The 12,397-nt window shown below is 44.2% G+C and overlaps 1 protein-coding gene across 2 annotated transcripts in view; it reads left to right on the top strand.

The window, feature by feature from the left end:
- Window positions 1-760: 760 nt before the first annotated feature.
- LOC147025507 (uncharacterized) overlaps window positions 761-12,397 on the top strand; it is a 31,314-nt gene continuing 19,677 nt past the window's right edge. Inside the window, exons 1-2 of one of the 2 annotated variants that reach the window (XM_085886995.1) lie at window positions 761-886; window positions 8,557-8,610. In XM_085886995.1, the coding sequence (XP_085743121.1) occupies window positions 823-886; window positions 8,557-8,610 (118 nt within the window). In that variant the 5' untranslated portion in view covers window positions 761-822. The remainder of the gene's footprint in view (window positions 887-8,556; window positions 8,611-12,397) is intronic. The other variant, XM_085886996.1, reaches the window with a different exon arrangement.

Below are 12,397 nucleotides of genomic sequence, written 5' to 3'. Positions count from 1 at the left end.
TATATGTATTTGTATATTGTAATCAGTAAAAAAATAGTGTGGTAGATAAAAAAAAACATGAGAAAGGAAATAACTTGCACCAAAACCTTTAACATTTTGACGCTCATGCCGGGGGTATCGCTATATAGCTCTCTGTTCTTCGAACAGGCGAGCTAAAAAAATTATAAAACACACAGTGAGACAAAAAAACCAAAAATGGGAAAACGCCGGAATCTCAGGATTTCCTGGGAAACTATTTAGCAGGAAGAAACACAAGCTTGGCCTCGATTTGTTTGAAAACTTTTCTCAGCTCAAGCTCGAACATTTGGCTTGAACCATCTCACCTAAACCAGGTGTCCCTGTTACTTGTGATATCTATCACAAGTGGAATATGTCAGTTGTGTGTCACAATAGACAACAAAGAAGAGCATGAGTCATCTATTTATTTCGTGTTGGAGCTGGACAAAATTGAGAAAAAGGAATAGGAGGAGGGGGAATGTCAAAGGGTCGGAGAAGGAGGAAATGTTTGGGACAAGATAGAAGGATGAGGATGAAGGAGAGGAGAGAACAGGGGGACATGTAGGTGGGGAAAAGTGAATTAGGAATGATTGTGTAGAGTGTGGACTGTGTGAGATGGCAGGTCAAAATTGCATCATATTTGCGTACGTAATAAATCGATGCCCTCGGCGTGGGCAGCGTGTTATTCCGAGAGTGAAAATTCCGCTTCACTTTCCAACGTGACGAATCGGTTTCCGCGAATCCCCCAATAAGTGCTTGTTTGTGTTTGGTGGTTGTCTTGTGTTGAGGTTTACCGTTACCCTCCTCGAGCCCTCGGAGAGAGGGATGGCGGTTGAGGACGTTGAACCTGATACCAATGGACTGCAAAACGCACCTGCCGATTATCCAGGTGAGAGGACAAGTTCGAAGACCATGTTGGGAACACGTGGTAATGATGTTGGGCCATCGTGACGAGTCCTTCGTACAAGGACCGCTGAGACTAGAACATTCCTTTGTGTTAAGATCGACCTGTCCAGGTACATCACCTCATAAGGTGATGTTATTATCGTCAAAATCGGTGTACCATCGCTGTGGAGAACATAGGGGGAATTGTGTTAGTGCAGGTGTCTGCAGAGCAGGTGAGCAGGTGAGCAGGTGAGCAGGTGAGCAGGTGAGCAGGTGAGCAGGTTGTACCTTCAAGATTCTTTTGTATTTTTCCCCCAAACCCCCAACACCCCAACCCAACACAACACCCCCAACCCTATTTTGTCTTTGTCAATCCATTTTTTTTTCTTTGAGTGTTTGTGTACATCGTCGAGGCTCATGGAAGAGCCAGAACACTGAACGGATAAAGACATAACAACAACAACAACAACAACAAAAATGAAGTCGAGAGGGGGGGGGGAAACAACAACAGTAGATTTGAAGGCCAAGACAGAGGGAGACTACAAACAATGGGAGGAATAGGGTGGACGATGTGGATGCAGAAGGTAACTCCAAGGAGGGATAACTGGAAATTTGGAAGGAGGAGGGATTTGGGTGGGATGTTAACGAGTGTAGAAAACGTTTTTGATTGGGGACGATCTGAGATGGTGGCTGTTGTTTCGAGTGCAACCTGTGGTTGTTGGTTAAATGGTTTCTCGGGTCGTGGTTGCGCCACTGATGATGCGGTGTCCCTGTTACCAGTGAGCTGGTACTCATTTTGCCAACCTCAGAAGCATGATAGGCTGAGTCAGCCCACTTGGTGTTATTTCAACGGCATGGCAGGGGCTCAAACTCAAGGCCCTGAGGTTTTAAGCCGACCAACTTAACCATGAAGCCAACACCGGCCTTATTATGATTGCAGTGAACATCTCTCTTGAAGACCTGGAGAGAAGAATGAGATTGAAGAGGATGTGGAAGTTCGTTCCACAGGTGGGAAGAAAAAGTAACGGATGGGTGGATGTGAGCCATGATCCTGGATTTAGGTACTTTCACCAGAAAGGGATTGATGGTGGACCGTGAGCCTTGCACAAACCTGGGGTGGGGGGGGGACAAAGCACGGAAGGAGGAGGCAGAAGATAGAGAGACCACCAACCTGTCTGAGATGGTGAACTGATCGATCTATTGACTCGGCTTCATCGCGGGAGATTCAAATAATCTTGAAGGCCTTGGTTTCCACGGCGTCAAGCTGAGCAAGATGTGAGTGAGGCCAGGAGCCAGCCCAAAGTGGAGAGCAGCACTCCATCAAGCTGTGGATGAAAGACTTGTTGGTGGATAAGAGTTCAGGCGTACGAAGTAAGGACTTTGTGTGACGGAGGATGCCTTTTTAAAGCAGAAGATGGGGGAAGACTTGTTTTTTTTTGGTTCAGGTCGTATTTGACTTAAAATTTGCACATCAAATTTCATCGCCCAGCTTCCACGAAATGTGCTTATTCTTCCTTTTTTATAATTATTGTTAACCACTCATCCCGAATCACTAACAGCAATTGCCACGATGTGTGGTGTCATGCCGCATCTATACCACGCAAAGGCAAAGGAAAGTCCTCACCTGCAATTTTAATGTTTGTACAAGTGTGATCTGTGGTGGATCGTGTGGGTTAGGTTTTATTTATTTATTTTAATTTCCGTGCAAGTACATAAGTTTGTGCATCCCCACAATGGCCAGAAACAGCTCGCTCCTATTATGGCCCATAGTGAATGGGTGATGATGACATCGGTGGAGTATTCCAGCCATAATTGGTTGAAACAAAATCCTTGTCCTAAAAATCTGAAACTTCACATATCTGATCTATGACCCGATGTGAGTGAAGGATTAAATTGATGATGCCATTGGTCACGTCATCTGGCAGCCATATTGGAATGAAAAATTTGCCCCATCAACTTCCCTCTGCGTTTGCTGTTCCAAATTCATCATATTCATCATCAAAATTCATCATCAAATTCATCATCATCTGCGTTTGCTGACTTGATCGGTCATCAACTTCATCACCTCCACGATTTTACTTCAACCTTTCCTTTTCCTAATCCTACGCAATCCTTATTTTTCAAAAAAATAAAAAATAAATTCACTTTTAACGACGCACCTCCCGTAAGCATGGTGTTTGTGATGGAATTGTTTCCACCCTCTGTGTTTACCGATCCAAATTCACCATATACCTCACAATTTTTCTTCAACCTTTCCTTTACCGAATCTTATGCAATATTTATTTTAAAAAATTAATAAATAATATAAACAGTTTCTTATAATGTTTCATCTTCCTCTTTCACACGTGTGGTTCTCATTACTGTATCATAATTCACAACTCTTTTTCTATTTCAACAGACTGCTCTCAATTCGACCTTTCCTTCATACCTTGTCTGTAAAGTCCATTCTCTTAATTCGTATTTATTGCATCCCTAAAGAAATGTCTTCAGTCGCATTTCTGAACTAAAAATTTTAAAACCCCAGTTTGCTATGAATGTTTGCTTTCCATCAATCATCCTTTTTTTCCAACTTCAGTGCCAATTCACCCCTTTCACCCCTCCCTCTCAAAGCAACCATCGCATTCATCTCCCTCCAAGCCTCCCTCTCATCTTTCTCAAAAATTCCCCCCCTCCCCTCACCTTTCTCCCTCAATTCTCCCCACTCACCCTTCTCCCTCCAATCACCCCCTCACTCCCCCTTCTCAAAGTCCCCCCCCTCACATCCACAAAGCTGCCTCCTTCCCCTGGCCTCTCACCTCCATCTCATCATTCCGCCTCCTCAAATCCTCAACTGCCTTCTTCCCCTTCTCTTATTACTCCCCACTGCACCCAGCACCACAGAGCCTTTTCTCCTCCTCATCCGGCCCTCTCCCCAAGCTCTTCTGCAATTCCCCACACTCTTTCAACAACTCTCCTTACTCCCCCCCCCTCCTCCCTCATCCTACCCTACTGAACCATCCACCAAACAGTGATGACTCCATTTACACCTCACTATTCGAAAACATGGACCAACTTCTATCTTCTCATCCAAACTCTCTCTTCCTCATTTGTGGTGACTTCAATTGTCATCATGCCAGTTGGCTAGGTGTGGGTACCTGTCTCACCTGCCATGGCACTTCAGCAAAACCCTTCTGCGACACATTGGGACTGACTCAATCGGTCAACTTCCTGACCCGGATCTCAACCAACGGCACTCCATCTCTTCTGGATCTGATTTTGACAAATTTCCCTGAAAATATCTGCTGTTCTTTCTCCGCTACAATCAGTTCATCTGACCACATACTTGTCAAAGTGGACATCTCTCTGGCTGTTATTAGGGAATGACCTCAGCGCCGTCGAGTCTGGCATTTCACTCAGACTGACTGGCAGGGTCTTCAAGCAGCCATCAAACTTCTAGACTGGTCTCCCATCACTACTTTCTCCAACGTCAACTTATCCTGGGAATTCTTTCAAAGAAACTTGTTCTCCCTCATTCACAGATTTATCCCCTCTCATCTTCAATTGTCCTACCTTTCCTCGCACCCATGGTTCACCGAAGCTTGTGGTGAGGCAGTTGTCCTGAAACAACTTGCTTTCGCCTCATGGAAAGCAAATCCAACTGAGGGCAATCTGAGTTCCTTCCATAAAGTTCGGAACAAGTGTGTGTCTACCCTCAAGAGAGCCAGAAAACAACATCTTTCTAATCTCAAGTTTGAACTCTCAAACCTCTCTCCCTCCTCCAAATCCTGGTGGTGTCTAATCAAATCTATTTCTGGTATATGTTCCCCCTCCATCCTCTCCCTCCCTTACCTGAAATGACCGCACTGCTGACACCGCAAGTGAAAAGGCTGAATGCCTAAACTCGATGTTTGCTTCTAAATCTTGTGTCCAAAACCCATCGCTTTCTGTACCCACCTTACCCAGTTGCACCCAGCTGTCCCTGGACTCTGTGTCCTTTTCTCCTGACAAGGTGGAGAGCTTGCTGTCAAACCTTGACTCAGATTCTGCAACCGGTCCAGACGGCATCAGCCCACGTGTCCGAAAAACCTGCTCATTTGGTCTTGCTCACCCTCTCTCTGTTCTATTCCCCCTCTTATTTGCTCAAGGTCATCTGCCATCAGCTTGGAAATCAGCAAACATCACTGCCCTGCATAAAAGGTGCAAAAAAGATCCCTGCAACTACAGACCAATCAGCCTTCTCCCAATCATCAGCAACGTTATGGAATCCATCATCGCTTCAGACATCAAATCCTTCCTCTTCTCCAATGGCTTGATTTCCGATCATCAATTTTGTTTCAGACCAGGTCACTCTACCCTGGATATACTGCTTCTTGTCTCCTAACAATGGATAGACGTCTTCAATGCCGGACATGAAATCAGAGCCATCTCGCTAGACATACCTTTGACACAGTCTGGCACCCTGCCCTGCTCACAAAACTCTCTTCCTCTGGTATCCAAGGCCATCTCCACTAATATCTCACAGACTTCCTCTCCTGTCGCAGTCGATGTGTGGCCCTAAATGGAGTTCTTTCATCCCCTCTTCCTGTTCAAGCTCGAGTTCTTCAAGGTAGCGTTCTGGGCCCTGTTCTTTTTCTGGTTTTCATCAATGATCTCTCCGACTCTCTGGAAAATCCTCTTTATCTCTTTGCTGATGACTCCACCCTCTGCCGCACCATCTGTCATTCCTCAGACCGGCAAGCAGCAGCCTCTTCACTCTCTACAGATCTGGAAAAATCACAAATTGGTCTAATCCCCCCCCCCCATCTACTTTCTCAACAATCCTCTTGAAGAAGTCCTTTCGTTCAAGCTTCTGGGTCTCACTATCTGCCTGATCTTTCCTGGGAAAGCCACATTTCAAACCTGGCCTCCAAAGCCAGTCACCGACTGGGCATTCTCCATTGTGCAAAGTCCTTCCTCGGCCCACCTGAGCTCCTGACCATATACAAAGCTTTCGTCCGCAGTCTGATGGAGTACTGCTCTCCCTTCTGGGCTGGTGCTTCTGCCTTTCACCTTTCTCAGCTTCACGCTGTGGAAACCAAGGCATTTCAGATCGATCATTGGTATCTCCCGTGGTGAGACTGAATCTTTGGGCCTCTCACTCTCTCACCGCAGGCAGGTCGGTGGTCTTTCTGTCTTCTACCGTCTACTCTGGTCTCACCCCCCCCCGCTCTGTCTGCGATATGTCCCACCATATTTCCACAGGGCGCTCAAGGTCCGCCAGCAACCCCCTTCTGATAAAACTACCAAAATCACAAATCACTGCTCACCTCCACTCTTTCATTTCTCTTTTTCCCCACCTTTGGAACAAACTCACACACTCTCTTCAATCCCATTCTTCACTCCAGGTCTTCAAAACAGCTGTTCACCACCACCTCTTATCTTTCCCCATACAAAACCTCGATCTTTTCGACCCCCACTAATCCACCCCAAACCCATCTCCTTCAAATTCCCTGCTTTCCTTCCTGAAAGTTCCCTGTCGTGTAAGGTCCTGAAAGTCCCTGTGGTGTCCATCTTGTTTACCCAGTGTTCCCTGCCCCATCCCTCTCCCTTCCACAGATCTCCTAATGTGTCTATTCCCCACTGTTTTGTCCTACCCTCTCCCACACCTCTTGTTTCCTGCCCCCCTTGTTGTGCGTTGTGTCTTAGCTCTCATACAAGCCTTGACAAAGTATATATATATGTATATATATATATATATATATATATATATATATATATATATATATATATATATATATATATATATATATATATATATATATATATATATATATATATATATAAATCTTTTTCTCCAGAACCGCTTAACAGACTGATGTGAAACGTCATACATATGATCGACTCACCATAGGGAATATAGTTTGAATTTTTTTTGATATTCATCTTCATGGACACAATTTAGCCTCGTGCACAAAGTGGTCGTTAAATAATAAATATCCTAATAATCAATGGCAAAACTACGGATAATGGCAGTGTATGTGACATGATAGGGTGCATGGAAGATATGGGTCGGCATGTATGGGCCATAATAGTGTTATGTTTGTGGGTAGATGGAGGAACTTCATTGTAAAGGAAGGATTGTATCGAGTAGCATGGTTCGTGAACGAGCAGGAGACATCTCGATGTAATTTAAGACCGTCAGCTTAAGATTGTTGCATGTCACTGCACGGGGGGGGGGGGGGGGGGGGGGGTGATGCATGTTAATTAGTTTGGGATTAAAGCCAATTGCCCCCTGTGACCTTTCCCTATGTTTTTGCATTCACAAGACGCAATAAAAAGGAATAATGTCCATGAAACAACAAACGAGCTGAACGTTCCAAGCAGACAAAAAAAAACCTGCCTCCAGGAATGACAACTCACACACCATGCCCCTGGGGTGGATGATGGATGGGCATGAGGTCAGAAGGTTCGGGGAAGAGGAGAGTTGTTTGAGGGATGCGCTTGGAGGCAAAAAGGATCTAGCTCGCTGGCTTCCCCTCGACACGGTGAAGAAGGCTGCATGATTCTCGTGTTTGTGCTAAGGCGAATTGGATCATGCGCTGGAACAAAACGCTAGCCATTGACTGTTTGGTTGAGTCGTTAAGCATGTGCGTTTCTGAGGAGGGAAGAAGAGCGTGCCCCATGGCCTTCTCACGGGGCCTCAGAAATCGTCTCGTCGTCTGGTCGAGGAGGAAGGTGGGCGATCATGGTGAACGGACCTGGTGCAAGAGAGGAACAGTCGGCAAGTTCGATCGTGAAAAGAAGCTGCATGGCGGTTTCTGAGCCCTGATGTTGAATATCAACGCCCAAATTGCCTCCTGTATGTTTTCCACTGAGAGAGCGGCTTGGCGCCATTTTGCAAGCTTTCTGTGCAGGACGACGCGGTTCGATCATCAAGTTATAAAAAGCCATCTCTGGACAAAGCTAAGTGCCAGAATAAAGAGAGGGGTTTTTCTTTTGTTTTACCTTTCCCCTTGTCCGTTTTTGTAACTGTGTGTAGAGGCGTCTCGACTTTCGGCTGTAAATTGCTTCACGTTTCATTACCTCATGCTTTGATTTATTTTCATTATTATGCTTTCATTCAACCCTCTTGTGAGTACTTGATTTATGTTCATTAAACCCCTATTTATTAAGATTGCTTGTGTCTGTCTATTCATTGTGGGTTCGAGTATATACCGTTGCCCTCCATCCTGGTGAAAGCATCTGGTACGTGCTTCACCGCCTCCCGTCCCATGAGCACATTAATCTCCAAGGGCCACGTGTTTGCCTCCAAGGTAGAACTGTTCGGCTATCCGTCCAGGTCGGTCTTAACCGGCGTGAACACGACAATAACATTGTGCCATAATAGTAGCGTGTTCAGTTAACAATGGTATTTTTGTTCAGAATGAGTGTACGATGCAAGACGTTGAGTTATACCTCCTGCCATCTAGTTTATCTAAGTCTCCCTCTATTTATCCTTCAACCATGCCATTTCTGTTTTCCCTTTCTTACTACTGTTCCTTTTGTTGTGTAACGTCCTGATCTGTTCAGTGCCTGAGCTCTTTCACAAGACTCGACTTTGAATACAATTGAAGAAAGTAGAGGGTATTGTTTAATGTAGGAATGTCTGCTTTTCCGCTTTTGCTTTTTATCTGCACACAAACTTTATTCCTTGTCTGTAATGTGATGTGTTTGCAGATCTTCATATTATAAAGATTGAACCAGAAGCATTGGAAGCTTTGGATCAAAAAGGTGATGAGAGTTTTGGACTCGTTCTTTAAATTTATTTTGTTGCCGATTGTTTTATGATTGACTTTGTGGAGATTCTATGCTATGGTATTGCTGAATGTATTCAGCAGCATTGCTACTCAATGTTGTGCTTTTTTGCCATGATATTTTGTTGGGGGAGATGGAGTACATTTGGTGGTTGGGGGAGGAGAGGAGGGAAGGAGGACAAGCAGTTTGCATGGCAATTTGCACTTTCAGAAGTTTCCTTAAAGTACATTCGGGGGATGTCATGAGTCGGTTGTTATTCAGCACTATATTTCAAATTTATATATATATTGTGATGAAAATTACTTGGGGGGGGGAAGAGGGTAAAGGGATTAATTAAACAGTTATCTCCCAATGAATGTTGGCACAAGTCGTCTCAAAATCACCCCAATTAGCTATCAGGAATGATTGTGCAGAGTATACGTAGTCTATTGTCTTTCTGCCAATCCCCTGTATTTTGTCTATTATTTGTGCTTTCCATTTCTCCTCCACTCTACTTATTTTCCAAGCCATGTGCAAGCTGTCAGGGTGCCCGAGTGATGTCACACACAAAGGGTGTCGCCCACGACGGCCAGCGCTCTGTGCCCCAGAGGTCATGTTACAAATCGCTTTGCACAATGGAGTTTAGACCAGAGCTGCAGTCTGCTCACCAGCAGTTGGAGTATCAGAGCTGGAGAAGCATGTCAACATCTGAGCTGCAGCATGTGGTAATCAGATTCGAGTTGCGGCCTCAAAGATTGGAGCCAGACTGCACGATGTGCTGGTTTGATGAGTGCACTGATGAGCATCCCTCCGCTCCAATCCAGCTCACCACACTCTGCACCGTCCTCCAGCACCTCAAACAAGGGAAGGCCACCCTCCTTCACATCCTCATCTCATTTGTCTTCCCCATCTCATGTCTTGTAGCTAACTGTGCCAGTCTGTGTCTTAAGGATTTGTTTTAAGATAGGCATGAGAACGTTTTCACTTAGCGTAAGCAGTTACTGTCAGGCTTGTTGTTCATGCGTTTTCATTGTAATTGATGTTGCTTTATTGTCACCACACCCATGATAAATAAAATCCAGTAATTTTTGTTTTATTTTGCTGTCGTTCATGGGTTGTGAACGCATCTCAACAATACAAAATTATTACCCTGCACACGTGAAGCAAAAAGTTGGGTTAGGCAATTGGTTCATGTCTGTGCACCTGTCTGTCTTTTTACAAATGCCAGTCTATGATGGAGGAACAAATTATTTAAATTGCACAAAGGACAAAGAGGGTGGAGACAAAGGACACATCAGAGAGGTCCCAGCATGGAGGAGGTCTGGAGGGGTGAAGAAGTGCCTAGAGAAAGCTCGGACGACGCCAAACGTATGAGGAGAGGCTGAAATAATGGACACGAGAGTTCGTGCAGGAACACTGAAGGGTGAAGGAGAAGGGCCAGGAGGGTGGGTTCAGGGTGCACGTTTTGAAGTGCTCATCGTCACTGATGCTCCACATGGCCGGTCTGTCTCATCTTTGGCTAACTTCGTCGTTGGCTGACTTCCTCGTGGACCACTTCATAGTTGGCTCTTGTGCTCTCGCTCCTGCTCGAAAACGGGCTGCAGGAAGTCCTGCCTCTATACCACGTATAGTCAAAGGAAAGTCCTTACCTGCAATTTTAATGTTTGTACAAGTGTGGTCTGTGGTGGATCATGTGAATTAGGTTATACTTATTTTTTTATTTCCCTGTAGATACATGAATTTGTGCATCCCCATTTCCCTGTTTGTCTTTGGATTTGCATGGTTTGTTCTGAACTGCTCATTCTGTCCACCTTTTCCCCCAAATTCATAATACACTAGAAGGGCACTTGATAGAGCGCATACCTCGCCATGCAATGCCTGATCTACAAGAACATATCGGGCCCAATACATTTTTGAAATATCATGATGCATATCCTTTTTGGCCCCATCTCTCAATGGTGAAGAATCACTTTAAAAATATCAGATGCGGATCTGGATCTTCACCAAAATTGAATCGATTCTTTCCTGTCACACACCCAACCTGTCCACAAAATTTCATCCGGATCCGTTCACAACTTTTTGAGATATCTTGCACACGAACAGACAAACAAACAAGCAGTCATAGACTGGTACTTACGAAATCGTCAACTTGACCTCTGACCTTGTCTAATAAAAGCTGTCTCTAGAGAAGGTAGCGACGCAAACCAGAAGTTTCTACGATGATTCTGTACCAAACCATCAAAAATCGAATGTGTGACCTCACTGTGACCTTGACCTTTGACCAATTTTGACCAAAATCTAATCAGCACTAGCCATCACCCTCCTGAATCACATGGTGTAATTTGACATTGGTAGCTTCTTCCGTTCTCGAGTTATCGTGCCTACAAACAAACAAACACACAAACGGAAGTGATCAATATACTTACGAAATCTAACAAGCCGGTATGCGAACATGGCGAGTCGCGATGGGCCCCTTCGATGGGGAATGACCTGAGGATTAAGCACAAGAAAATTCATGATTCTAGCTTCAAGGGTTAATGCTGCAGATTGTTTTTTTTTGTTTGTTAAAATACCCCCACATTTTGAGGTTTTTCGGCCGTTGCTAGGCAACGGAGGGGTCCATAGCAACGGTTCTTTCTCACACATAACTAGGACATACCATGAACCTACCATTCCAGTTTCATGTATATCTGACTCATATTCTCTGAGATATAACAAACTTCGTTTTTTTATTGTTTTCGACCACGGTTCATTCAAAGTCTATCTTCTCCGACAGTTTTCATAGGATCCAGCTGGAAATTTTTGAGAATATGGCTGAATGTACTGCCCACAGTCGCTCGTGGCCCGATTTTTGATTTTCGAAAAAATAATTTTTTTTATGATTTTTCAAAAATTTCAAAGTCCCGTTGCTCGGCAACGGATGGGTCCATAGCAACGGTTCTCATTTTCACACAACTAGGTCATGGTATGAACCTACCAACCAAGTTTCATCAAAATCGCCATTGTATTAACAGAGCACTGGACCGAACAGAGACAAACATATCGACGGAAAAAGTGATAATAAGGGTAGAACAAATTTCCACATTTTTTTTTTTGAAAATATTTTTTTTTCGACAAGATTGACTACCCAACAATAAGAAGACGTCGTGCAGAGCACGATACTTGCAAAATCCATAAAACAAATTTGACCTCAAAAATAATTGGTGGTTGAATTCAATGACCAAAGATGCAACTCCTCTTCAGATTTCAAGTGAATCGGATGAAAGTTGACAAATTTAGAAATTCAGCTTCTGTTGACCTTTTGGCCTATGTGGACCTCCAAAATAATTGGCTCGTTGAATTCAGCGACATGAAACATAAATCCTCTTCAGATTTCAAGTGAATCGGATGAAAGTTGACAAATTTAGAGATTTGGCCAATGTTGACCTTCAAAATAATTGGCTCGTTGAATTCAGTGACTTGAAACATAAATCCTCTCTAAATTTCTTGTAAATCGGACGAAAATTGAGGATTTCAAAAACACCACCTTAGTTGTTGACTTTGGGCCTATGTTGACCTTTTGACCTCAAAAACAACAGACTTCTTCCTGACGACAAACTCTCCAATGTGGTGACGTTTCGTGAAGATCTGTTTAAAATTGTGACATGTAGACGACAAACACAGACAGACAAACAGACAGAACTAGAACGGGCACTCATAGAGCGCATACCTTCGCCGCCACTACTTTTTTTGTTCTTGGTATGAGTGTGGGGAACTGGTTTCATATGAATGGTCTTATGACACA

This window comes from Eptatretus burgeri, chromosome 6, assembly GCF_056783735.1.
Source record: "Eptatretus burgeri isolate ZD-2024b chromosome 6, Ebu_testis_v1, whole genome shotgun sequence".
Taxonomy (NCBI): domain Eukaryota; kingdom Metazoa; phylum Chordata; class Myxini; order Myxiniformes; family Myxinidae; genus Eptatretus; species Eptatretus burgeri.
The sequence above is the reverse complement of the archived record's forward strand: the minus strand, read 5'-3'. Positions and strand labels throughout refer to the sequence as shown.